This window comes from Microtus oregoni, unplaced genomic scaffold (genome assembly GCF_018167655.1).
Source record: "Microtus oregoni isolate MIOR12 unplaced genomic scaffold, Mior012 000040F_ref0000088, whole genome shotgun sequence".
NCBI classification, from domain to species: domain Eukaryota; kingdom Metazoa; phylum Chordata; class Mammalia; order Rodentia; family Cricetidae; genus Microtus; species Microtus oregoni.
In genome coordinates, this window is record NW_024543207.1 from 1,964,145 (window position 1) to 1,988,828 (window position 24,684).

The window sequence follows — 24,684 nt, forward strand, 5'->3', positions numbered from 1 at the left end:
GAATGAACTATGTAGGTGTAAGATGGCATGATTTACACCAAGATGGGTGGCCATGGACATCTAAGGAGAAATCGCAAGTAGAGTGTGTGTGTGTGTGTGTGTGTGTGTGTGTGTGTGTGTGTGTTAAAGAGAAAACCATGAAGCAGCAAGGAGAAAATGAATCAGAATGTACGTAATCTCAAGTTCTGGAGAAATTGGGAGTGTCCGGAGGAGAACGCTGACTTATCAATGTTGTTGATACACTGTTATTGATAGTACCGTTGTCTTTTACCAGCCCTGGTCTAGTGTTCTCACTGCGTTACTCGTTGAGATAGCAGGGAACACTTGGAACTAGGTACTGGGATTATCTTTGCTTACACCTGAGAAAACAGAAGCTGGGAGAGAATAAGTTACCCCCATGGAACCAGAATTACACCTAGGTGCCCACCAGAACGGCAGCTCTTCCTGACACCACACTCGCTAGCTTAGCGTTAAAAAGGAGTAGTTCCTGTACTTCTGGAGTGCATGCAAGGTAAAAGATGCCTTTCAGGCATTCGAAATTATGACTTAGACGATAGGTCACTGTAGCGGAATAAAATAATCCAAACCGAAGCTGGAGTGAAGATCTGTAGAAATAGTGACATGCTCCAGAGGAGACAGGCAGGCCAGAGGCTGATGTGGAAGCGTTTGTTTTGTTGAGGAGAGAGAACGAGATATTGTGGGAACCCCAGCAAGTGTGAGGAGGGGGCGACCATCAGTGTGACTCACTCTGGGCAGAAGAGGAGAGGTGGCGGATTTGGTTAACAGTGTCCTGTCGTGTGCCTTTAGAGAAGTTTGCTATTTGAGCCCCATCCTGAAACAGTCTGAATTCGTGTTTTGTTCAGAAACACAGGCTTTTCTCTCGCTCCACCACCCTGTGTGTCACAGCGGACCCTAAACTTCCCCTACCCTGCCAAAGCATTTTACTTCAGAAAAATGCTTCTTTGCAAGCTGTTTTTCTCATTTGTTTGAAAAAGGCTAACGTCAAGGCCTGAGAGATCTAGGTGGAGGCTCCTCAACCTGAAGGAAAAACCCTTCAGTCCCAAGGAAACTGTAATTGTAACTGCTCCTGGATTTAGCTTGGCCAATGAGCTAGTATAACAGCATTTTCCATAAAGTTTATTTATTATCGGATTTCAAGCAAACATTCGTGTGAGCCATGAGGCTCATGAACTAGACGTGGGGTGTCCCGCTCCCTCTGCATCAAGCTCACGGCCATGAAGCCATGTAAGAGAGGTGTGAGGTGAGTCTCACAAAAGCTGCAGCAGACACCCAGGCCTGGGGCATGCGGGTGGAAAAGCATGAATAAAACAGTAGTTTAATCCAGCGTGTTAGGTTCAGCAAGTGTGGAACCGAGTTTTCCAAGGCTCTTTTCCTCCCCAGCTGAATAGGCTAATTCACTACCGGCAGCTGGCGTGGTGAGTACACACTTAAAAAGTTAGTTCTCCAGCACCACTGAATCTGCGGTGATTGAGTCCGCATCTGAAATGGCTCCGTATTTCAAATAATGACATTTTATTTAGTACTCTAGAGTGTGTTAAATGACTCCCTTGAGCAATGAAGACATCTTTCCATTTTCCAGGACCTACGAGAAGTCTGGCTCCATTATCCTCTCCACCCACTTCAAGTGAGTATGGCCTTCTTGTCTATGCGAGCCTGAGACCTCCATGGCTTTCCCATCCTTCTTTCCCTGTCTTTACCCTTTGATTCTCTTCCCTGGAATTAGGACTCAGTGTTGGGTGTCAGAATAGGAAATCTTGGGAAATTAATTGTAAAATGTACCCAGGTGTTGTTTGTGCTCACATGGTCCGGAAAGCATGGGAGTTGTGTTCCTCAGGAGACAGGAAATGCTGCCGGGGATGGGAGGGTTAGCCCTGCCCCTACAGATGCCACATGTACTGTTAACTCTTGCATGCCCGTGCCTGCTATTGTAGGGAAAATGATGTTAGAGGTGATTTTAGGCACAGTTAAAAAGTAGAACAACTACTCAATTAATATTGCTAAGTTATATTTGGGCCTTAGAAGTTGATTCAGTGGTATCACTGCACATTTAAAATGTAGTATCATATGATAGCTTTTCTGCTCAGGATTTAGGAATTTGAAAGATGCACACAGTGACATGCTTTTCCTCAGTTTGTTTTCGAAGTTTCTATTCTCTGCTTTTCTTGTTGCAGTTTAGGATCTGTGTATACATAGTTCACCTAGTCACACATCTTCTGTGTTAATATGTGTTTAACATAAATAATACTTATAGTGGTCACATGTCATGGGAGGTTTTATAATTAGTAAATGGCAACTCAGAGTGCTTTAATAATATTCTATTAAAAATATAAAGTTGTGTTGACCGAGCTGTCCAGTCCTGCAGCCATTAAGTCCCAAAGAATCACACAGAGGTCTACATTAATCATAAACTGATTGGCCCAGTAGCAGGCTTCTTATTAACTAATTCTTACAACTTACATTAGCCCATAATTCTTGTCTGAGTTAGCTATGTTGCTTGGTACCTTTTTCTGCAGGCCAGTCACATCTTGCTTCCTCTGCGGCTGGGTCACAACTCCAGACGGTGCTTCCCTCTTCCCAGCATTCTCGTTGCCCCACCTCTATACTCCTGCCTGACTACTGGCCAATCAGCATATTATTAAAAATAATACAAGTAACAGGATAAAAGACCACTGTCCCATAGCAAGGTTGCCCTACATTGTTGAAAATGTCAGTTTTACTTCTTCTATTTTCTCCTTGCCAGTTGTTCAAGGCTCATTGTTACATGGAGGAATAATAATATCCTGGAACCTGAGTTCAGTTTTAATGATGCTCATTTGCCCAAGCAGTTTGGTCTCTAGTAGATGCACAGTCGTCCAGTTACTCTAAAATCAGACTCTTAAGGGGCAGTTTCTAGACAGCAGTGTCCCTTCACCTACAAACATGTCAGAAAGGCAGCTTCCCAGGACCCATCCCGGCGTGGAAGACAAGCTACGCTAGGGTCGGGCTGAGCCATCTGCCTTTAACAAGCCCTGCAAATGGCTTCATGAGAACTCTTGCTTCTTGGCCTTCTGGCTAGGTCAAGTGGAGTTTGAGAATCATTGCTCCCCCTCCTCCCTACACACACACACACACACACACACATCTGGATGGCAGCTGTTCTTCAGCTTGCGTCTTCCTTAGAGAGCTAGTCTAATACCAGGGATTTTGAACTATCTGTGTACAGAACTTGGCCTTGAAATTTGAATGAAGATTGGAAAATATTATTTGAGCCTTCTTTAAATATTAGGTCTGTTTGCTATTCTAAGAGATGAGGAAGAGGCTTTCACTTTTTATTTGGCATTTCAGAAATTTCTGCCCACGGGAGATGGAATTTTACAGAACAGTGTCTTGGAATTGATAATTACTCTTGTAACAAAACCTGCATGTGATTTTTAATTTATTTCTATTTTTATGTAGCTACAAGAGCCAAATACAGATCGACAACTTATTGAAACTTCTCCAGTTCTGCAGAAACTTACAGAGTTTGAAGAGGCAATTGGAGTAATTTTTACTCACGTTCGACTTCTGGCAAGGGCGTTCACACTGAGAACTGTGGGATTCAACCACCTGACCCTGTGAGTTAAGAGCACTCCTGTAGCCCCTCTTGACCAGGTGGAGGAGGGAGTCCCATGCCCTGTCCTTCAGAGGAGAGAAGGCAGGCACACTCCAGGAGAGTCATGTGGCAAGACAGACTGCAGCCGGACAGTGGCGCGGACCAGGGTTGTGCTCTAATCCCAAGCCTCTGGTCCTGTCCACACACATCTTGATGTTTTCATGGAGTTAGGAGTAAAACCTTTGTACATATGGAAATACGTATTACATATTATCAGCTTTGTAGACCACATGGTTTAGCTGTCATCACTTGCCAGAATACTGTGAAATAGCCATAGGCTGAAGAAGTAGGTGTGGCTGCTTTCTAGTAAAACTTTCAAACAAGTTGTGGCTGGGTGTGGCTTTCCAGCTCCTACTTTAGGTAATTGATTTGTTGTGACTATTGAAATTAACAATAAATTTAATTTTAATTTTGCTAGAGGTTAAAGCCCTGGGTTCAGTACTCAGCATAGAAAAAAAGAAAGAAAAGAAAAAAGTAAATACCAAAAATGGACATGTTAGTGCATATGCAGGGTTATATAATATAATATTTTTCCTTCTCTTGAGTGGTAAATTCCCAACTCTCTTTAAACTGTAAAATTAAAGACTCAGAGATTCTGTAAACATTTGTAAAATTCCAGATTTGAATAAATAACATACATATTTAATAGCTTTAGAAAAAAATATGTTTTCTATATTTTACTGTATTTTCAGTTGATTCTACTCTGCTTTTGCCCAGGTGCTGTTTACTAATCTTAATTTAGTAGTCATTTAATTCTTAAAGTATTCACTTTCTGGCTGGACAGATTGCCGCAGTAGTTAAGGTGTTACTGCTCTTTCGGAGGGCCTGAGCTTGGTTCCTAGCATCCACGTCAGGATGTCAGGTGCTCTCAACCATTGGTAACTGTGGCTCCTGATGATCTAACACCCTCTTCCTGTCTTATGTGCACATACCTATACAGAAACATGTAAACTCACTACACATGTGTGATTAAAAGAAAAATTATATTTTTAAAAAAATATTTTGGGCAGGGAACCTTGATTGCTCTTTGGGCTGACGAGGGAGGGGGAGGGAAATGAGAGGCGGTGGCGGGGAAGAGACAGAAATCTTTAATAAATAAATTAATTAATTAAAAAAATAGCTATTTTCTAATTTTTTTCCTCAGTTGAGGGGGTTAGGACAATATATTTAGTTTTATGCTTTAAAACCAAATGAACCCACTTTAATTTTTAAGTTGTAAGCTTAAAAGTTACTTTTTTTTTTTAATCCAATGCTGATTGGTTTACTTACAATGATGTCTCATTTTCCAGAGGCCACAACCAGAGGATGGAATTTCTAGGTGACTCCATAATGCAGCTGGTAGCCACGGAGTACTTGTTCATTCATTTCCCTGATCATCACGAAGGACACCTAACAGTGAGTTTGTCCTCAGTCACTCCCTCTCATAACTGTAGGAATAGAGGGCAAGAAATGGGAGGCCCAGATACACGCTTGCTTAGCCTATGACTTATTGTTCATCCTGGGGGGAATAAAGGATAGAATAGACAGTGAAATAAATTACAAATACTGTGCCATAGAAGTTATGTGCATGTATATGTGCATGTGCGCGCACACACACACGCACACAGAGTGAGTGTAACTTGATACAAGGTAAAACGTCAGGCATTACAGAGGCACAGGCCAGTCATTGGATTTACATGGCCAGGAAAAGATTCTCGTAGTTACGGAGCACAGGGAAGGCCTTGTGGGCATGGTGGTGTTGGCCCTTCAAAGGTTGTGAATTCGGTGAGAGTCCCTGCAGTGGCTTCCCTCACACCGAGTCCAGAGAAACAAAGGCATGCATGGAAAAAAGTGGACTGAGAGGCAGAGGGACTCCTGTGGCTCTGTGGCAGCATTGCAGGAGAAGCACAGAGACAAGGTTAGAGTCATAGACAGAACAAATGGTCACCGTCCCTTTCACTTGGTTCATTTAATTAAACTCTATTAGCTTTTGTTTGCCACACACAGTTTTTGCTGTGAAGTATATTTATTTGTCAGTAATATGCCTAGAATGGTGGGAAAGGCCTGTCTGGCAGTCACTGATCTCAGAGGCAAGCTCTGGGAGCCCCTTGAGAACTGGGCATTGGGAAAGCTGCGGCTCTGTTAGGAGGGAAACAGCTGTGCACCGTCCCTTCTGTAGTGTAGCCCCTACCGTGCTAAAGCTAGCAGCAATTCTTCCATACTTTTCAAACTGCTATGTGTGGTTTTCTCTGGATAGAATTTAATCTTGGCTCTGCAACCGTGAGCCCTGTCGATAGTCTATGTGAGACCTAAGTACTGACTGTAGCGAGGACATGTTTCGCTGTGATTTTCCATGGCATTTCTCAGTCAGCACTCACTGGGTGCAGCGCTTCTGTCGTGTGCCCTGTGCTACGTGCACTGTGGTGAGTGCTCAGGAATCAATAGTACTGCTTTAAGTCTTCAGTGAATAGCTTGATTGCCATTTTAAAATTAACTGCTTTTAGAAAGACAAGAGTTTCTTTCTTTAGTTGATAATTGAATTCTTTAGAAAATATTAACCTTTTTTGAGAGCTAGTGTCTCACATCGCACTTACGAAAATAATAAATTGTGTGTTCATTCTTCTCCATTAGAAAAGAAACTTGATAGATGTCAAAAGTATCTTGTTTGTCAGGGAAATAGCCAAACTATACCAAATAAGTTGAAGTGACTGTGTGTGGTTGAAATGTGCATCCTCCTCCGTCTGGTATTGGGTTCTAGGATCTGCTGGGGACAGATCTTTCCTCAGAGTAGACAGTGAACTGCATTGCAGGGAGGCCTGAGTCCTGCTGTAAGCCAATTAGCAAACTCAGGGCCATGCTGCAGATTCAGGCTCCTTCCCCCAGTCACTTCAATGCTATGAGAGTCTGATTTATGTATGGTCTCTATTGCTATGAAGAGACACCATGACTACCGCAACTCTTATAAAGGAAAACATTTAACTGGGGTGGCTTACAGTTCAGAGGATCAGCCCATCATCGTCATGAGGAGACATGGCAGCATGCAGGCAGACATGGTGCTGGAGAGTTATCTGGAGTTCTACATCTTTACAGGCAACAGGAAGTGGACTGAGACACTGGGCACTATCTTGAGTATAAGAGACCTCAAAGCCTTCCCCCTACAGTGACACACTTCCTCCACCAAGGCCACACCTACTTCAACAAGACCACACCTCCCATTCGTGCCACCCCCTTTGGGGGCCATTTTCTTTCAAACCACCACAGAGTGTAGTTGATTGTCATTTTGTTAAATTGAGTTTTATTCTATAGTTCAGGCTCATGAGTTCAAACTCATGGCAATTTTCTTGACTTAGTCTCCCAAATGCTGGCATTATGGGTGTGGTCCAGGACACCCTGCTCCAGAAGTAGCTTTGTACAAAATGGGATTGTTAGCTTTGCTGTCTTCAAATTAGAGAGTTTTTATTAGAGTGGTGTTAGTAAATGATAAAACTATGTTATGGTAGTTGATGAAGTATTGTTTCAGAAAGCTTTGGGAGAAGTGAATAGCACCTGCAGATCTGATGGGAAGGCAGAGATGACCTGTCATAAGCACATTTAAACATGGACGTGATTGCTCCCGCCTGAAACAGCATCTCTATTGGCTTCTGTCATGCTGTATTCAGTATTTCTCTGTACCTCTTTTCGTTGCTGCTGTGTCTTTGTCTCCTTTGCATGCTCAGCTTCTTCTTTACAGCTAGTAAATACGTCAGCATCTAAGAGGTCACTATGAGACCATGTCTCCTAATATATTGTTGCTCGGGCCTGTTCCGTGTGTGTCAGCAGTTTCACCTTGCTGGCAGAAAACTTGTAACCCATCTCTTCAGGCTTACTTCAGGAACTGTCCTGAGCTCCAGTTCCTGGTCGGTGCTAAGATGGAATATATTATTCTTCCACCTCAGTCTTCTTGATGTTTCCTGAGCAATAGGTTAATCATAACATCAGCTATCCAGTACTGTGTGTCAGAAACATAGAAGTCATCACTGTCCTCTCTTTATTGTGCCTCCTCCCAAGTCCTGTTACTCCATATTCTGGAACGTGTCCTTCTTTTACCTGATCTCCATCCCCCATGGCTTCCCACCAGTCCTGACCACCTGGGTCACCGAAGTGAGTTCCTCATAGCTATCAAAACGTTACAGGAAGAATGGGATTGTCAGGGAGACCCAGTTAGAACAATAACATTTATAAAATTACAAGGAATGGGATGCTTAAGGTTCTACTCATATGAAGTTCAAGGTAGTAAAACATTGTTCTGTGAGAGGAGTGGGCTCCCCGAGTCCCCAGATTTCCTCCAGACTATCTGCTACTCTTTGAGAAGCTTGCCTTGGTATTTTTGGGCACTTCTGTACTCCGCCTCAGGGATGGGCAATTTAAAGCTGAATCTTTCAGGGGGCCCAGATCTCAGAATGGCTGGAAGTCATTTTTCTTCTATCAGTTTGTACCCCAGCGCAATCCATTTGATGTGTTTCAGCCAGAAGAGTCCTTTCGCGGCAGCTCTCCTCTGAGGACACCAACCAGCCATTTATCCTCAGTTTGCTAGCAACAAAATTGTCCCCATTCTCGCTTGTCAGACCTCCCCGCTTCCTTCGATTTCTGCTCCGTAGGTGACCTCATCCTGTCTGTCCTGTGGTTCTGAAAACATCTGTATGCCACTTCCTAATTTATGTCTAAAGCCTTTCTCTCCTCCTCAAAAGAGACTCGTAGCTGTGTAATATAGTGATACTCAAATATCTAGATATATATAAACATGCTAACCTCTAATTGAATTTCTAACAGGTTCCTCAACTAATGTGTCTAAAGAAAACAGTTTTTACCCTCAGTACTGCTTCTCTCTCATGCCAATATGAATTATCCCTTTATTTCAGTTACCAAAAGCCTTGAGCCATCCTTGTCTTGGTCTCATTTTCCACCTCCCTGACATGAGCATACCTGCTGACTTCTCAATCACTTGTGCATCTGAGCACAGCCCCACTGTTGATGCTACTCCAGCCTCGCTCTGCTACTCCAGCCTCGCTCTGCTACTCCAGCCTCGCTCTGCTACTCCAGCCTCTCTCTGCTACTCCAGCCTCTCTCTGCCTGGCCCTTTCCTCTCCACTCTGTCTTCAGTACAGTCTGTAGAAGGAATCTTTTTCTCAGTTTTGGAAACTGAACCCCATGGTTTGTACATTATTAGGCAGTTGCTCTTACTGCTGAGCTGCACCCTAGACAGAGTATTCTGAAAGTGTGGCCAGGCAACAAGACCAGTCTCCTTTGCATCAGACTTTTCATTCTTTCCACCTTGAAGATAAAGGAAGATGCTGTTTAGTTTCCTCCCAGCCGCTTGACATTGGCCTACATACAAGAGTGGGGCTTTGCCTGTGCTATCTATGATAGTCCCCTCTGGGTAATCCATGTAGCCAAATTCTTCATCCCCTTAGCTCTCTCTGTTCAGTTATCTCATGAATAAAGCCCTCTTTAGCCTACTCTGCTTAAGCAGTCAGCCTTGCTCTTATACCAACTTCCCTCCCTTAGACTGGAATCTCACCTCCACTCCCTAGGACAAGGTATGTGTGGCAATAATTCTCTCTCTCTCATCAGAGTATAAACTGAAAACGTTTTGTCTTTGTCATTCTGAGTTTTGGTTATTTGGGAAATTCCTATTATGTAGGTACACAAAAAAATAGTCTTTGAATGAATGATGGTCACAGCCCACATTAATGTTCTTTGATTTCCTGTGTGGACAGTGGCCCAAGAGCCAGCAGGACCGTCAGTGGCCTTGCCTACCTCTTCAGCCTGTCCATTCTGCACTGGCCTGCTTTGCCCAGGCCTTTTCTACCATTGCCTTTGTGCAAGATGTCCCTCTGCTTGGAAACCATCCGATATCAGTTCATTATTCTGCCTGATAGTCCCTCACTAGGCAGTTCTGACCTGACTTCTGGGAGTAGGAGAAACTTCCCTGACCGCCCCCCGCCCCAAGTCTAAATTCTGCGTTCCTTTTTATTCAAGCACTATTTCAGCTTGCCTACTCTACTGGACCAGAAGTTCTATAAGAACTTGCTTTATTTTCTCTCTAGCCCAACAGTACTTAGCATGTGTTGGAGAAGCAGTGAAAGAGGGACAGTGTGCAGAAGGGGAAGCCGTAGAGGGCAGAGGAAACGGTGTGTCACTTCACGTGTCGAGTAATGAACTGGAAACTGACTTTTAAATGTGTGTGCAAGTTACTGAGATCACATTGGAAGGGCAGCGGTTGATTCCTTCTTGTGATTAAAAGCACAGGGTGGCAATAAATCGCATTGGAAAGTCAGTTGGGTATACACTTGTTTTACAAAGAATACAGACAACGGGGCAAATGTAGTTGTCTTCCAAGTTTTGCAGGTTGTTGAGGACAAGTTGCTCTGTGAGTGAGAACTGAAAGGGCCTGCTCAGGAAGGAACGGATATCATATACAGTTAATATACATTAAGCCTTAGCTAAGTCGAGTTTGAATTGGGGCCTCTGGGGAAGATGTTCTGTCTATACACTCAGGTATTTGTTCATTAGGGTAAGCCTGCCTGGTAAGGTCAGCGTGAATAGGTACCACAAAGAAACCTTCACTCAAACCAGAATGTCTGTCCTATGTCATTTGCAAATGTTGAAGACGCGCGCTCTTCCTACTTCACCTCTGGTTCTGCTGCTGAGCTGACAGGGGCTGCTCATTCCATGCCTGCTGTGTGCCAGGCACTGTGTCCTGTGGGGAATGAATGCACAAGCAAGATGAACTTGGGGAATCATCTGGCTTAGATTTAGAGGTGCCAGGCAGGACAATAGAGAGAGCGGGATTACGGCGTGAGAAGTGCGATATCTCCTGCCTTGCTGTCTCCTCACAGCAGAGCATAAATCATCCAGGCAGGCAGGTACTCTGTCCCACAGAGCTCTGAAAAGGTGGAGCCCCCAGCCTCCCGACAGGATTTCTCTACCTCTGACGTAATTTGGCTCCTCGTGTCTGATGTACGTTCTGCCAGCTGCCATTCGTGTGCCTTTGCTGTAGTTAGCGTGGGAAATGGAGGCCATCTAGCCACCACTCTGGGTGTGAAAGACCTGTGTGGCACATCACTTCGCTTTCGCTCCACTGTCTCCTATCAAAGCCCTCGATACTAGGTCCCAGTCTGCTTGCCGTACACTAGGTGGCCCTCTTGGGTAGCTTATGTCCCAGGCTATGGCTTCCTCCTAGAACCAGGATTGACTAGGGAGGTTAAGGAAGAATATCAGTCTTCATGTTTTAAACCAGGAAATCTTGTTCTTATGGAAATCGAAGTTTAAAGTAAGTGTGGGAGACTTCTGTGCTGAGATTGTAGGAATTTTCCTGAATTCTCATAACCAGAATCTGAGATTTAGAATATTTACTGGCCCTTAACATTGAGGGATGAGCAGTCCCTTCGTCGGGTTTACCTAGGCCTTAGCTGTACTCCTCTTTATCGTTGCTGCTTTCAACTTAAACTTTGAGGAGGGCTAATTAAAAAAAAATTATTGGTAGGAATAGTAAGTATTTGATAGAGGCGAGGATCTTGAAGGCAGTAAGGAAGTGGGTATCCAGAAGATTTTGTATTAAAATAAAGTCTACAGGAGTTCTAGAACTTTCTAGAATCTTCCCTACTACTGAAGAGCAAGCAAATCTTACCTAATGCTGCTGCTGCTGTAGATAGCACCTAGATTTCTACTAAAACTAAAATAGTAATCATGGTGTCAGCATCTTGCCTTGCACTAGCGCTGTTGGGCTTCTTATCCTCTGAAGGGACATTTGGACTTTCTCCATCTCCTGCTAGCCTTACCCATATATCACATCATATCACATCACATCACATCATACCATATCATATATCATATCTATCATATCATACCATATCATATCAGATCATATCAGTTCTTCCTCACGTGGCTCTGATTTTTATGCTAGTTTCGTCAGTGGTCACCTGGCTGTGTCATGGTCCCTACTTTTGCCACTGTGGTTCATTTCCTAGAAATCCCACGCCAGCCATTTTCCCATCAGCTACCTCACCCTTTAGTTTTATGTTCATCAGAATCCGTGTGAACTTTCTTTTCAAGAGACAAGCATGCCAAGCTCAGAGTTCAGAATTCTGATTCCTTAGTATTCGGGAGAAATGTGGGTACCAGTACTGGAGAAGCATCTTAGACCTCAGTATTGAAGTTGGGTAGAATGTTCTGTTGTGCTTGCTTCTCTGTAATCATGGTGATTGTTGTGGCTAATCTGTGTGGCTTTCTTAGGAGAGGGTCCAGCTGTTGATCCTGTTGGATCTTCAGCTTTCACGGCAGACCTGGTGAACAGTCAGCCTCCACTGCTGCCATGCTGACCTCAGAACCTCCCAGGTTTTGCCTCTGGTGTTGAGCCTTGCTGTAACCATGATTTGCCCAAAGAGCAGATTTATTCTGAAGTTGAATTCACCTGAGGACAAAGATAGAAATTGCCACTTTAATGAACCTCCATTTGTTCATGTTTAGAGAGTAAAGTCTTAGTACCTCATTTTACTTCGTGTTCCGACGTAAATGGACTACAAAAATAAGGTTCCCCTTTCCTCATTGGCTACTGGTCCATATTCTGAGTTTTTAGCACAGACTTAACAGATCTCACTTACCTCTTGCTACCTCGTTATTTTAAGATCTGCCAGTGCTTGTTTTAAAGCAAAGCTGAAAGCATTCCCTGTTTTCATCCACAATTGCTTACTTTCTCTGTCGGAGAGCATTACTACAGTACTGAAGGAGGATCAGTGACACTGGATGGTGGCAGCTGGGCCTGAGAGCTGGTGTCTTAGGGTTTCTGTTGCTGTGAAGAGGCACCGCAATCAGGGCAACTCCTGTAAAGGAAAACATTTCGTTAGAGCTGGCTTACAGTTTCAGTGGGTTAGTTCATTGTCATCACCGGTGAGGAGCATGGCAGCATGCAGGCTGCCATGGTGCTGGAGAAGGAGCCTAGAGCTCTACGTCCTGATCTGTAGGCCCAGGAGACTGGGTCACTAGGCCTGGCTTGAGCATATGAGACCTCAAAGCTCGCCTCCACCTCCGTAGTGACACACTTCCTCCAACAAGACCATACTGCCTAGTAGTAACCCTTCCTATGGGCCATTTTTATTCAAACCACTGCATCCAGCGACATGCCATCACACGTGTGTGCTCTTGTTCACATGGGGACCATTGGTCCTGGAGCATGGACACAGCATTTACACAGCCTGTGGAGTTTCCCTCCCTACCCAAAGCATGGATTCAACTTGCTCAACTTAACTCTATTCCCAGAATATCCTTCCTATCCCTGTGGCATCTACTGCTACATGAAATCCAAACCACAGAAGGGGGATAGCACTTTCTGCTCATATACTCTGTAAGTTGGTTTGGTGGGCTCTGTACTGTTTGGGGCCATCTGTTCTTATCACATTTAGCCTTTTAAATTTTAAACTCCTTTGTGAGTTTTAATATTTATCTTTTTATTAGTATACATTAAAGAGCTAGCATACTGAAGAAAGAATATAGTTAAGGGGGAACAGGCAGGAAAATGGAGCAGAGACAGGCGAAGAGTCAAAATTCAATAGCAGGCATGGCTTATGAAGATCAAGTTTTATTTCTGCTTCATGAATCAGTGTCAGACAAATTAAGAACTTATTGTTCCTTATTTATCTAATGTCAAGGACTCAGTACCAACCATTGAGAATAAATCTTGATTTTCATAAGCTTTGTTGACACTGTGGAGCCGCGGAGCATAAAATCTGCATCCAGTAAACAGTGCACTGTGGCCAGTGATGCTAGCATGACTCATTGCTGCTTCCTCCCGACCCTGTGTCCAGGAGCCAGCAGCCTGTTAGTGCTTCTGGTAAGGAAAGCTATGGGTTTAGGTGCATGCCCCCCGAGTCTTAGGGGTTGGAGGTAATTATGTCAGGTTTTTAAAGTTTAGTGAGTTTCCATCTTGCTGTCTGTCTGCTTTTCCCAGTCTCCCTTCCCATCTCTCTCCTAGTACGTGTCAAATGCTTAAATTGGACTTGTTTTATGGACACTTGGAATGGATCATTTTCAGGCAGTGTCTAACATTACTGTTTGAATAATCCTAGGAGGCGTTTTAGTAGTCCAAATTCCTAGTAGACATTTCTGTTTTGAATTCCTGAGGTTAAAATATATAATTTTGAAATTTGGGACTGGAGTGATGGTTCAGTGGTTTAAAGAGCCCGCTGCTCTTCTAGAGGATCCGAGTTCTGTTCCTAATACCCATGCAGGGAAGCATACAGCTCACCACTCCAGGAATTCCACTGTCCTATGGACTCCACAGGCGTCTGTGCACTTGAGGTGCATGTGTATGCACACATGAAAATACACAGTCTATAACTAAAAATAAATCTTAAAATTGTATTTATGTTTGACTAAAGATAAAGTGCCTGCGTATGAAAAGACTGAGATACAGAGTATATAATGTAGATCTTTAAAATAATAATTATATAAATAATAGGTAATTCAGTAATGCCGAAACATCTCTTCCCTAAGTCATGTAGTATCAAAATTAGGACCTGTGCCATGAAGTAGTTTTAGATTTAAAAGGTTTGCTTGGTGGGTGTGCCCTTGTAATCATAGGATACAACTGATTATTTCAGGGTATGGAAAATTTGTTTGGGGTGGTAAAAGTGGGTAAGGTTTTTAAAATTAGTCTAACTGTACACAAAAGGGACATGTTTCATTCGATGAAAATTATAATTAAGTAACATGATTTTTCAAAGTTTCAGTGCTTTCTGGTTTGGTGGCTCTGAACTTGTTAGGAGTCGTATTTTAGTCAGGCAGCTGTGCACCCCTCTCTCAAAGTCCTGCTCACCGCTGCTAAATAAGCGTCTGAGCATGCTACTGAGTCCTTGAGCAGACAGTAGAAGCATTTGGAGTATGCAGTGGTCCCCCGGGGATGGACCACCTAGATCTTCACTCATCGGCTAACCCTCCACGGCACGCTGTCCGGGTGGCTGGGAGAGACGGGGACTGCAGTGGTGTCTAACTGTGCCCCAATTCCTTCTCACCAGTTGTTGCGAAGTTCTCTAGTGAACAACAGAACTCAAGCCAAGGTAGCAGAGGAGCTGGGCATGCAGGAGTATGCCATTACCAACGACAAAACCAAGAGGCCCGTGGCCCTGAGAACCAAGACGCTGGCGGACCTTTTGGAATGTGAGTCCTACCTATAGTGGGAAGCTTTTTAATTTTAGGTTCTCCAAGGAAGTGAAAGATCTATTTGACAAGAACTTTAAGGCATTGAAGATAGGTTCAAGGTTTAAGTTAAACTGATTAGAGTTTACTCTTCTCATGATGCTAATGCTGATGATCTGGCTAAAGAACCCCTCTTCTCTCTTCTAGTTCTTTTCAACAAAGTTTTATGTAGCCCAGGTTATCCTAGAAATTCCTATATAGTCAAAGATAGCCTTGACCTCCTGGGGTCCTCCTGCCTCTACCTCCCACGTGCTGGTATTATAGGCATGGATGACAACATCTAAGAGACCTCTTTTGTGTTTACTTTTTATTTATTTTTGCTTTTCATGTGAATGTGAAGAAATGTGAATAACACATCTTTTTGTTTGGTCTGTATTCAGGGATGGTTGCCCCTCCCACTGTCCTGACTCTCAATCATCAGATCCCTTTGTGTGAAGCAGTAGCATAGTGTGAAGATTTGTTACTGTGAATTACAGTCGTGGTTTTGTTTTGTTTCTTTGTTTTTGCTGCCCAGCACCCTTCATAAAGGGACACAGAAGAAAGGATAATTTATTCACTAAATACTAAAATTACCAACTATTATTTTGAGTGAGCACAAAACTCTCCGAACAGACCCCATCTTTTGCATTTTCTCATATAGTCTGGAAGCATTATAATTTCATTATAGCTAATTAACGGATTATACACATAATTTTATTATTTCTAATATTACTTCAAAAGAGCTAGAATATTTTCTGGGCCTTAGAGCTTTTTATATTGGAATTATATGCAGATACTGAAGTCTACTGTGCGAAGCAGCTGACTTAGAAAATATAAAGGCAATCTAATCAAGACACCTAAAGGGAAGTAAAATTCAATTGAGTGATCAATGTCACTGGCGTTTTTATTTTAGCTCGATGAAAGGTACTTTCAGTCTCTTAAATAAATGCACCATTTGCCTACTTAGTTAAAATTCTTTTAAATGAACTCATCTTTGGAATTGTCACGTATTAATCCAGTTACGTAGGTTATTGTGTTGTCGTTGAAAGCTGGCAGATGGAAGCTTTAGATTTCTCAGCTCTTTCCCACTTTATGTACTTTTATATGGAACTGGACACGAGTGGTCTCAAGTTTGGGCCAAAGCCATGCTTATCCAGCATCCCCTGATCTACAGCTTGCATTTTGATGTCTTTGGTGTTAACTTGGTTATGTTCCCAGATGCCATTCCTAGTCTACGATATAGCATTTGGTATAGCCTCTGCACCAGTGGTTCTTAACCTGTGGGTCACAACCCTTTGTGGGGGACCCTTTCACAGCCACTTCAGACCATTGGAAAACTTATATCACAGTTCATAACAGTAGTAAAATTATAGTTATGAAGTAGCAACGAAAATAATGTCATGGCTTGTGGTCACCACAATATGGAGAATTGTATTAAAGGGTCATAGCATTAGGAAGGTTGAGAACCACTGGTTTAGACTGTTCACTTAGCCCCTAGCTAAGTGCAATTTGGTCTATGTGTTCTGTGATTTTGCGTTTTAACCACAAATCTATGTTGGTGCTTCTGGTATTAATGATAAAGGGTACAGTTTTATTTGAAGAAAAAGCAATAATTATGCTTTTAAAAATAAGTGTCTGGAAGTCGAAAACCTTGTGAAAATACTGTTCAGCCCTTAGGGCCAAGAGATGGCCCAGCAGTTAAGAGCATATACGGTTCTTGTGGAGGACCCAAGTTCAGTTCCATTCCTCCATGTTGGCACACGTATATGTGTAATTAAATAAAAAGATTAATAAAAATTAATCAAGTTCAGCTCTTGCTGTTTCTGGTAAATATGAATGAATTGCTCATTTCACGGTTTGTTTTTCAGCATTTATTGCAGCCTTGTACATTGACAAGGACTTGGAATATGTTCATACTTTCATGAACGTCTGCTTCTTCCCACGACTGAAGGTAAGCCCTGGCGTTGTCCTCCCCGTGTGCTTTGTTTCTGGTGGCTCTGAAACACGCTACTCAGTGCTTTGGCTGATTCCTACAGGAGTTCATTTTGAATCAGGATTGGAATGACCCCAAGTCCCAGCTGCAGCAGTGTTGCCTGACCCTTAGGACAGAAGGGAAAGAGCCGGACATCCCCTTGTACAAGTAAGTGCTTGCTGTGTGTCAGCTGTCGGCTGTAGTGTTCTTAGCTGATCATTCATGTGCTTAGATGGAGACCGTGCAGGGTAATGGAGGCAAGAGATGTCACATGACACTAGGTAAGCCCCTGTCGTAGCTCTAAGTGCGTGTGTCTTGATTGTCTCTGCTTTCTCTCATATATAAATTTCTTTGACCTGCTGCGTAGCAGGAAGGTGTACTAAGGCTATAAGATCAAGGTATAGCAATTCAGATGTAGTACTTGTTGATTTTGAAGATGTATTTATTTATATGTGTATGGATGCTTTGTCTGGATATGTATGTGTACTGTATGAGTGCTTGGTGCCTGTAGAGGTCAGAAAGGGACATCATACCTTCTGGAACTGGAGTTACAGATGGTTATGAGCTGCAGGTGGGTGCTGGGAATTGAACCTGAACCTTCTGCAAGAGCAGCAGGTACTCTTAACCCCTGAGCTGACCTCTCAAGTCCCCAGGTGAAATAGTTCTTCTGTACAGTTTTTTATTTATCTGATGCCTTGTAGGGGTGACGGACTCTGTATTGTTTGTAGCAATATTTGGTGGGTTTTATAGCACAGACAAGTTGACTTTAGTAAGAACTGCCTTTGAGAAGCCACAGTGCTCACCCCTTGAGTGTGTGTAAACACACAGGAAATTGCTGTGTTCTCTGCTCATCCATCCGTCTTCCCACAAGAGGACAGGATGACTTTGTTGTTTGTTATCAAGATGATGAGGTTGCTTTGCATAGTTTTTGTGATTACTGTGTTTATTCCACTATTATTCTTGGCTACTTTTAATTTCCCTTTTCTATGAGTTATCAGTTTTTTTACATTTGAAATCTGCCCCTTGTCATTACAGCCAGAGTACCTGGAACTTTGGTTTTAGTGGTTGTGTTATATACTTGCCATTACAGCATATCTCTGAAATGATCATAGATGTTTCAGAAATTAAATATGTTTTCTAATCTCGCCGGTAAACTTACTAGGCATTAGAAAGAATCCATAAAGGGTGTAAAGCCACTCAGGTGTGACTTGAGGCGTTATTACCCATTTATTGTGTTTAGCAGTGATAAGCATTGTAAAATAACTAAAGCCCTCAATTCTTCATTAAAAAGTTGGTAAATTATGTAATACTCTACACTTAGAAGGTGTTTTGAAGCATTACATATTTGGGAGAAAAGTATCATACACTAGACTGTGAGCCCTCAGATACAAGTCCTATTTGAGAAAAGTATAAAACTAATGCAAATTTTCTCTCAAATTTCCTGCTTCAAAGCTCTATATTGTATTAGGCTAGCAATCAAAAACTTGAACCACTTCCTTTTTCCATTTTTCTTGTTATTTTTATGTAAGATTTTTGTTTGTTTTTTTATTTTGTCAGTTCTGTAATACCAAATAATGAGCATTTTGTCATAATGAATGTTCTTTCCTTGTAGGACTCTGCAGACAGTGGGGCCCTCCCATGCTAGAACCTACACAGTGGCTGTTTACTTCAAAGGAGAAAGGATAGGCTGTGGGAAAGGACCAAGGTATGAGAAGGAGACACTTGTTTCACTGAGTATGTGTCTGTGTTCAGAGAAGTCCCCACCTGGTATTTCAAAACTCTGCAGTCTGTATTGCACAATTAGAATGTGGAGTGTCTGCAATTATAGCAAAATGAATCCGAGGACTAATGTCTCCTCCAAGCCCATTGCAATCTTGGGTAATCAGCCCTGGACAGGGCATGCCGCTCTACGGGGCTTGGCCTTGTGGAGAGAACTGCATCTGTGGCCGCACACGTCTGTTCTGTCCTGGTTCAGATATGTACGGGGTGTCATGGTGTGGATGGCACAGCCATTAGACATTTCATTTCCTACCACTTTAGCTCTGGGCATTCTTACCATTTTTTAAGAAAAAGAATTATATTTATTATCTCCTTTCTTTGAGCCCTTTAATCTATGGCTTGCCTGTTTCTCTTTGTACATATTTTATCCTTTACATGGAGAACTTTCAGACTTAAATACCTCAGACCTAATATAAATGGAAGATATTCTGTCACAGTATTAGAAGTGTGGAGCAAATACCTTAAAGAGGCTTTGTGCAAACAGAGGCTTTTCTGCATGCCCCTGTGAATGTTCCTAGCCGCGCAGTTCAGTTGTGATGGAAGTAATCATGAGAAGTTTTAGGCACTGCATATGAAGATCAGTGTTTTTGGAGAAGCAAACCTTTAAAGTCTACCTCACCATTTTATCCACAGTATTCAGCAGGCAGAAATGGGAGCAGCAATGGACGCACTTGAGAAATGTAAGCCTGTTTCTTTTTCTCTGATTGTACCTTCAGAATGTAGTGAGCATCTTATGGAAGGGAAATGCGGAAGTGAGGGATGGTTAAGTTCTGATAAAATGATCTTACTTTGTCCATAATTGTCCTCCATATGGAGGGCGGTAGAAGTGTGCAGTGGGTAAAGTAGGCTCTCGTTCTTCAGAGCATCCCAGGTGCCTCTCTGCGAGTTTCTGACCATATTTCCCCATATGCCTGTAGTTCCAGCTCTTGGGAGGTGGATTCAGGAGATTGCGAGTTTGAGGTCAGCTGAAGCTGTATTGTGAGGTCAAGGTGAGGCTAAGCCACGCGAGACCTTGTTTCAAAGCAAAGCAAAACAAAACAAGTGAAATAAAAGTCTTATGTAAATGAACACATTGGTGCATGACTTTAATCCCAGTATTCAGGAGGCAGAGGCCTGTGGATTTCTGAGTTCAAGGCCAGCCTGGTCCGTACAGAGAAATCTTGTCTGGAACCCCCCAGCTCCCACCACTACCACCAAAAAAGTCTTACGTACGCATAAACATATACAAGGGAAGATTTTTCTTTTCTGTTTTTAACCAGTGTCTTATTTAAATTGGATGGTAACTACATACTTCTACATACATTTACATGATGATATATGTATATAACAAGACACCAGTGTGTCATGAGCAGCCCTGTAAGTCATAGAACATAAAGAATGGCTCCAATTCAGGTTTTCTTAATAGTTGCATACTAGTTGCCTGCTGTAGGGGCGCTGTATTTTATTGCTGTTTTGATCATGATTGGTGGCTAGTGTGTGTGTGTGTTTGTGTGTGTGTGTGCATGCGCGCATGCATGCATGTTCAATGTCTACAATAAATGTCTGTATTGTGTATTTAGTTCTGGGGATAAATCGTCTCTAGTGGAATACCTGTTTTGAAGAATTTCAGTTGCCTAACTGACCGTGTAGAGAGCTGCTTAGTCTTGTAAATTGAAGGCATGAATGCAGGGCATTGTCCTCTGAGGTCTATGGGCCACACAGAAGGGCCTGTGGGCACAATATACCAATGCTTCAGGAACCAACTAAAGGCCTGGTTCTCGGGTTCCAGAGAGGTTCCAGGAAAGGTTCAACAGACAACGGCTTACTATTTAGTGGGGTCAGAAGCCAGTGCTGCCAGGGTCTAGCATCCGTGGAGCATACTCAGAGTTTTACATTGACTTTTTTTTTGAGAATGTTTTCATTGATCGTTTGTATAAATGCATCATCATTTATTGAAGTAGAGTGGGATTCTATTTTCCAGTTATATCAATAGAGTCCACCCACCCCAGCTTCTGATATTTATATTCAGCTCTGAAATGGTACTGGAAAAATTACTAATTCTGACACAGACATCCCCAAAAGTAGTGACAGGAATAGATTACTTAAATGCTAGAAGGTAATTTGGCATCATATCAGGTCCTTAAGAACGATTTGTTCTTGCCTTTTGGTCCTGCTTCCATTTCTAGGGATCCAACCTAAGGAAGTACTTAGATTCTGAACTGTAGCTCACATACCATGGCAATCATGACAACTTGATTTATAATAGCAAAATATTTAAATAAAATGAAACTGCACACTCACATTAAGCAAGTGCTTCTCAGCAAATGATGTCTCAAGGGCTGGCAGACATTTTCTGTAAAGGCCCAGCTGTGTGTATTCAGGCTTCACGGGTCCCAATCCGTCTCAGTTACTAAATTCTGACATTGTAGTGTACAGATACGGGTGGTGTCAAATGCCTGTGTGTTTTATTTAGAGGAGCCGATTGAGAGCTGTAGTTGGCCTGCTGGCAGTAGTTTACCAGTTCTTGAATATCCAAATGTGATGCTTTTGTAGCTCTTGAAATAATGCTGTTGAAGACTGGACAGAGATACAAAGGGAAATATGCATCCATAAACGCATAGCGTAGGGGTGGAGAGTGGAAAGATTTTCACTGTTTATGTAGTTAGTGTATGTGTGCACACACATACAGTATACGCTTCCATATGTTACAGCATACATGTAGTAAAGCGCTGTGGGTACGTTCTAAAAGCGTGTTCATGGTTAGATATGAACAGTAAGGACTCATATACACAATATTGAAGAAACACGGTTTATTTAGCAGAAACTTGCCTTTACCGCTGGGGGATTTGTTTGACCATTTTTTTAAATTGTAGTATTTGAAGTTAAAATGTATCCATTATGTAAGGGCTCAGTATTTCTGCTAGAATAGGACTGTGTTCCTGTCTTAGTTTCTAAGTTTTTTTAGAATTCGTAGTTTTGTTGTTAATCACACTGACTCTCGGATTCATGAGGTCTTCATGAGGTCTCTAGGATCCACTGCTTTCCTTCCAAGTGCTTTTCTACTTTGTCTCCTCCAGCCTGGGGTGAGGATGGGACATGGTATAGAAAAGGGCTAAGAGATTTAGGAGCATGCAGCAGGTAGACAGAGACTACACTGTGCTCTGCCCTACAGCAGACAAGGAAACAGACCCGCTTTCCTGGGCGAGCTGCGTCCCCTCACCTCCAGCTCCTCATGCGTGAAATGCAGACTCCTCCTTTTCTAAGAACTCTCCCTTAGCTGGCCAGGCAGAGCTGTGCTCTTTTTCCATGGTGTTTCCGGACAGCTTGTGTTCTTTGTGACCTCCGTCTGAGTGTGTGTTCATTGGCTAGGCACACACAGTGACTGTTTCTCACTCCATTGTCAGACTAACACTTGGCCGCACATGACAAGCGAATTGTAGAATTTCTAAATCTTCATCTAAATTTTCATTGTGTTATATAAGATCAGATATCAAACTAAATTTAGCTGAACTGTCCCGAGTGACCATTCTCCTTTCATCAAAGCCGAGTTTTCCACACGTGTTACCTATGCACTAGAGCTTCCTCCTTTCATGGTGCACTAACTAAAGATAGACTTACTCCGAGCGCAGTGACTAGGAGCATGGCTTCCTTTCATCCCTCCAACATGGCTTTACTCTTCTGAGAAGCGGTCCTTCTTGGTAGATAAGAGGGTGATAGCATTGCTCATTGGAAGGTTTTCGTGTGAGCTTTTCCAAACTGTAGCACCCCACATTCCTTCACTCCTCCTGTCTCCCTGGAAGTCACTCACCATAGGGAATGCTGCTTAAAGCGCCTGCCTGTTTGGAAACACTCCCGAATCTTAGGTCTTTAACTCGCTGTGTGCAGTGGTGCCTTTTCTCGGTTTTATGTCAGATACTGAAATTAGAATCAGAGATGTCGGTCCAGACTTCTACTGTGTCTATGAATAACAGAAGAGTCAGACAAAATCATTCTTAGTCTGTTTTATAAAACACAGTGATGTATGTGTGGTGAGCGTAAGTTTGTGTGTGTGTGTCGCCAGTCCTTGCACTCACGGTTATCCTTTATTAAGTACTAACCCGATCTCCTTGTGCAGATAACTTTCCCCAGATGGCCCATCAGAAGCGGTTCATCGAGCGGAAATACAGACAAGAGTTAAAAGAAATGAGATGGGAAAGAGAGCATCAAGAGAGAGAGCCCGATGAGGCTGAAGATGTAAAGAAGTAGTGGCGAGCACGGAAGTACTGCTGCATCTAGTCGCCCAATAACTGTGACTGCTGCCCAGCGAGACCTAGCCTAGTTTCCTTCAGACAATGAAGTGTGCCCCTTGAAATAAAGCTCAAAGTCAAACTGCAATTGTTGTTTTATTGATTAAATATTCTCTTTCTTGCTGGGTGGTCCTTATTACAGAGTATTTGACTTTCTATTTAGTAGGTTGCATTAGTCCCTTTATTTCTCTTTTGAAATTTAAATTCAGGAAAGCTTATTCTATGGAATAGACGTTTTCTCTTTCAGATTGTGACATCAGACTATCAGCTGACAAGGAACATCTCTTTACCGCATATTTTTGGTGTTTCTCACTACTGACCGTGGAAACAAATTCACGTTTTTGCAATCTGCATTGTCGATCACATTTTTCAACTCTCATCTGCCGTTTCCCTAGCGCTCATGCGCAAATACTGCAGCTTACCCACTCCAGGCAGTGAGTCTGGTCGGAAGACGCCCCTTCAGTGTCTACGCAGTTAACGGAGCTGCGGGAGGACTCGCATGAGTCACAGGAGTCGTCAGAGTGGGAGAAATGGCTGTGCCCTGTAAGAGCATCCTTCAAGCAGCTGCGCTCGCCCTGGGGTTTGTAGTCCTTGAGAAGTTTATAGTCTAGGTCTCCTGAAGTTGTACTTAATTTTATATGTGTGGAGTCAGGGAAGCTCTCATAGCTTTTATCATCTTCTCTAATGGTCCCCTGGTAAAAAGATGAGACAGTTTTTAAAAAGTTATTTTACACTGAACATCAAGGGTTTCTTATTAATAAAAGTAAAACTTGTAACAAATGTGTTTTATTTATTATTTCAGTAGACATCATATGTCAAATGCTTGCTATGTATCAGGTCCTGTTCCAGGCTCTGGGGATACAGCTGAACACAACGGACCACACCCCCACCTCAGAGCAGGTGTGCTTGCTAGCTCAAGGACACCCATATATAAGGGACAAGGACCACGGGAAAGTTGGTCGGTGCAGTTGCAGCTGGGGTTTAGAGCAGTCTCCCTGAAAGGATATCATTGGACTAAGATGAGGAGGATAGGAAAGAACTGTTTAGGGATCTGGAAATGTTTTTTATCTATATAATGATAAATTATTCAATGTTCTCAAATGTAGTTTAGGCATAGAATTGTTCCTTTGAAAATATTAAAAAGGACAGGCAAGAAAGTTCCTCATGAGTCCACCACCCATAGAATTTGTATATCCTGTCGGACCCGTGTACATATGTCAGTGGGATGCTGTCTATCCAGATCCCGTTGCCTTTTTCAAATTATCTGGCACGGGGTGTTGAACACCTGTTACTGTCAATGACTGGATATGCCATCTTTATCTAAGATGCTGAGAGATGTGTAGGCTGTAGAAAATATATCACAATGTCTTGCTTTGCACCCTCAGGGAGGAGGGGTGGCCTCCCTCAGTCTTGTGCATGTAACAAAAAGGTTCTCCTGGTGTCTCCCTCACCAGGGAAGCCCAGGGCAGGATGGCAGGGCAGCGCTGGTGAGGGAGAAGAGCTCACCTTGAGCCAGTTTCCGTCATGTCTCCCATGCCATTGGTCAGGTTTATCTGAACATTGTTTTAATGTTACATATTCAGTAGATAGCAGGACAGGAAGTGGAGAATGCTGGGTTCCTGGGAGGCCTTGACAGTTGTTATAAGCAAAAGCAAAATGCAAGGGAATGTACTTGGGATTTTAAAAGTCTCTCTCTCTCTCTCGTGTGTGTGTGTGTGTGTGTGTGTGTGTGTGTGTGTGTAGCATCCTATATGACACATTTGGGTCAGACAACTCTCCAGCATGTGGCTCCAGGGAGGGAACTCGGGTCATCCTACATCTGGTTC

General features: G+C 42.8%; 1 protein-coding gene across 3 annotated transcripts in view; it reads left to right on the plus strand.

The window, feature by feature from the left end:
• Drosha (drosha ribonuclease III) overlaps positions 1-23,626 on the plus strand; it is a 107,264-nt gene extending 83,638 nt beyond the window's left edge. For all 3 annotated transcript variants that reach the window (XM_041632209.1, XM_041632211.1, XM_041632210.1), the window contains exons 27-35: positions 1,601-1,645; positions 3,457-3,614; positions 4,942-5,047; positions 14,683-14,824; positions 16,711-16,793; positions 16,879-16,982; positions 18,427-18,519; positions 19,227-19,273; positions 22,687-23,626. In XM_041632209.1, the coding sequence (XP_041488143.1) occupies positions 1,601-1,645; positions 3,457-3,614; positions 4,942-5,047; positions 14,683-14,824; positions 16,711-16,793; positions 16,879-16,982; positions 18,427-18,519; positions 19,227-19,273; positions 22,687-22,817 (909 nt within the window). In that variant the 3' untranslated portion in view covers positions 22,818-23,626. The remainder of the gene's footprint in view (positions 1-1,600; positions 1,646-3,456; positions 3,615-4,941; positions 5,048-14,682; positions 14,825-16,710; positions 16,794-16,878; positions 16,983-18,426; positions 18,520-19,226; positions 19,274-22,686) is intronic.
• The last annotated feature ends 1,058 nt before the right edge of the window (positions 23,627-24,684 follow it).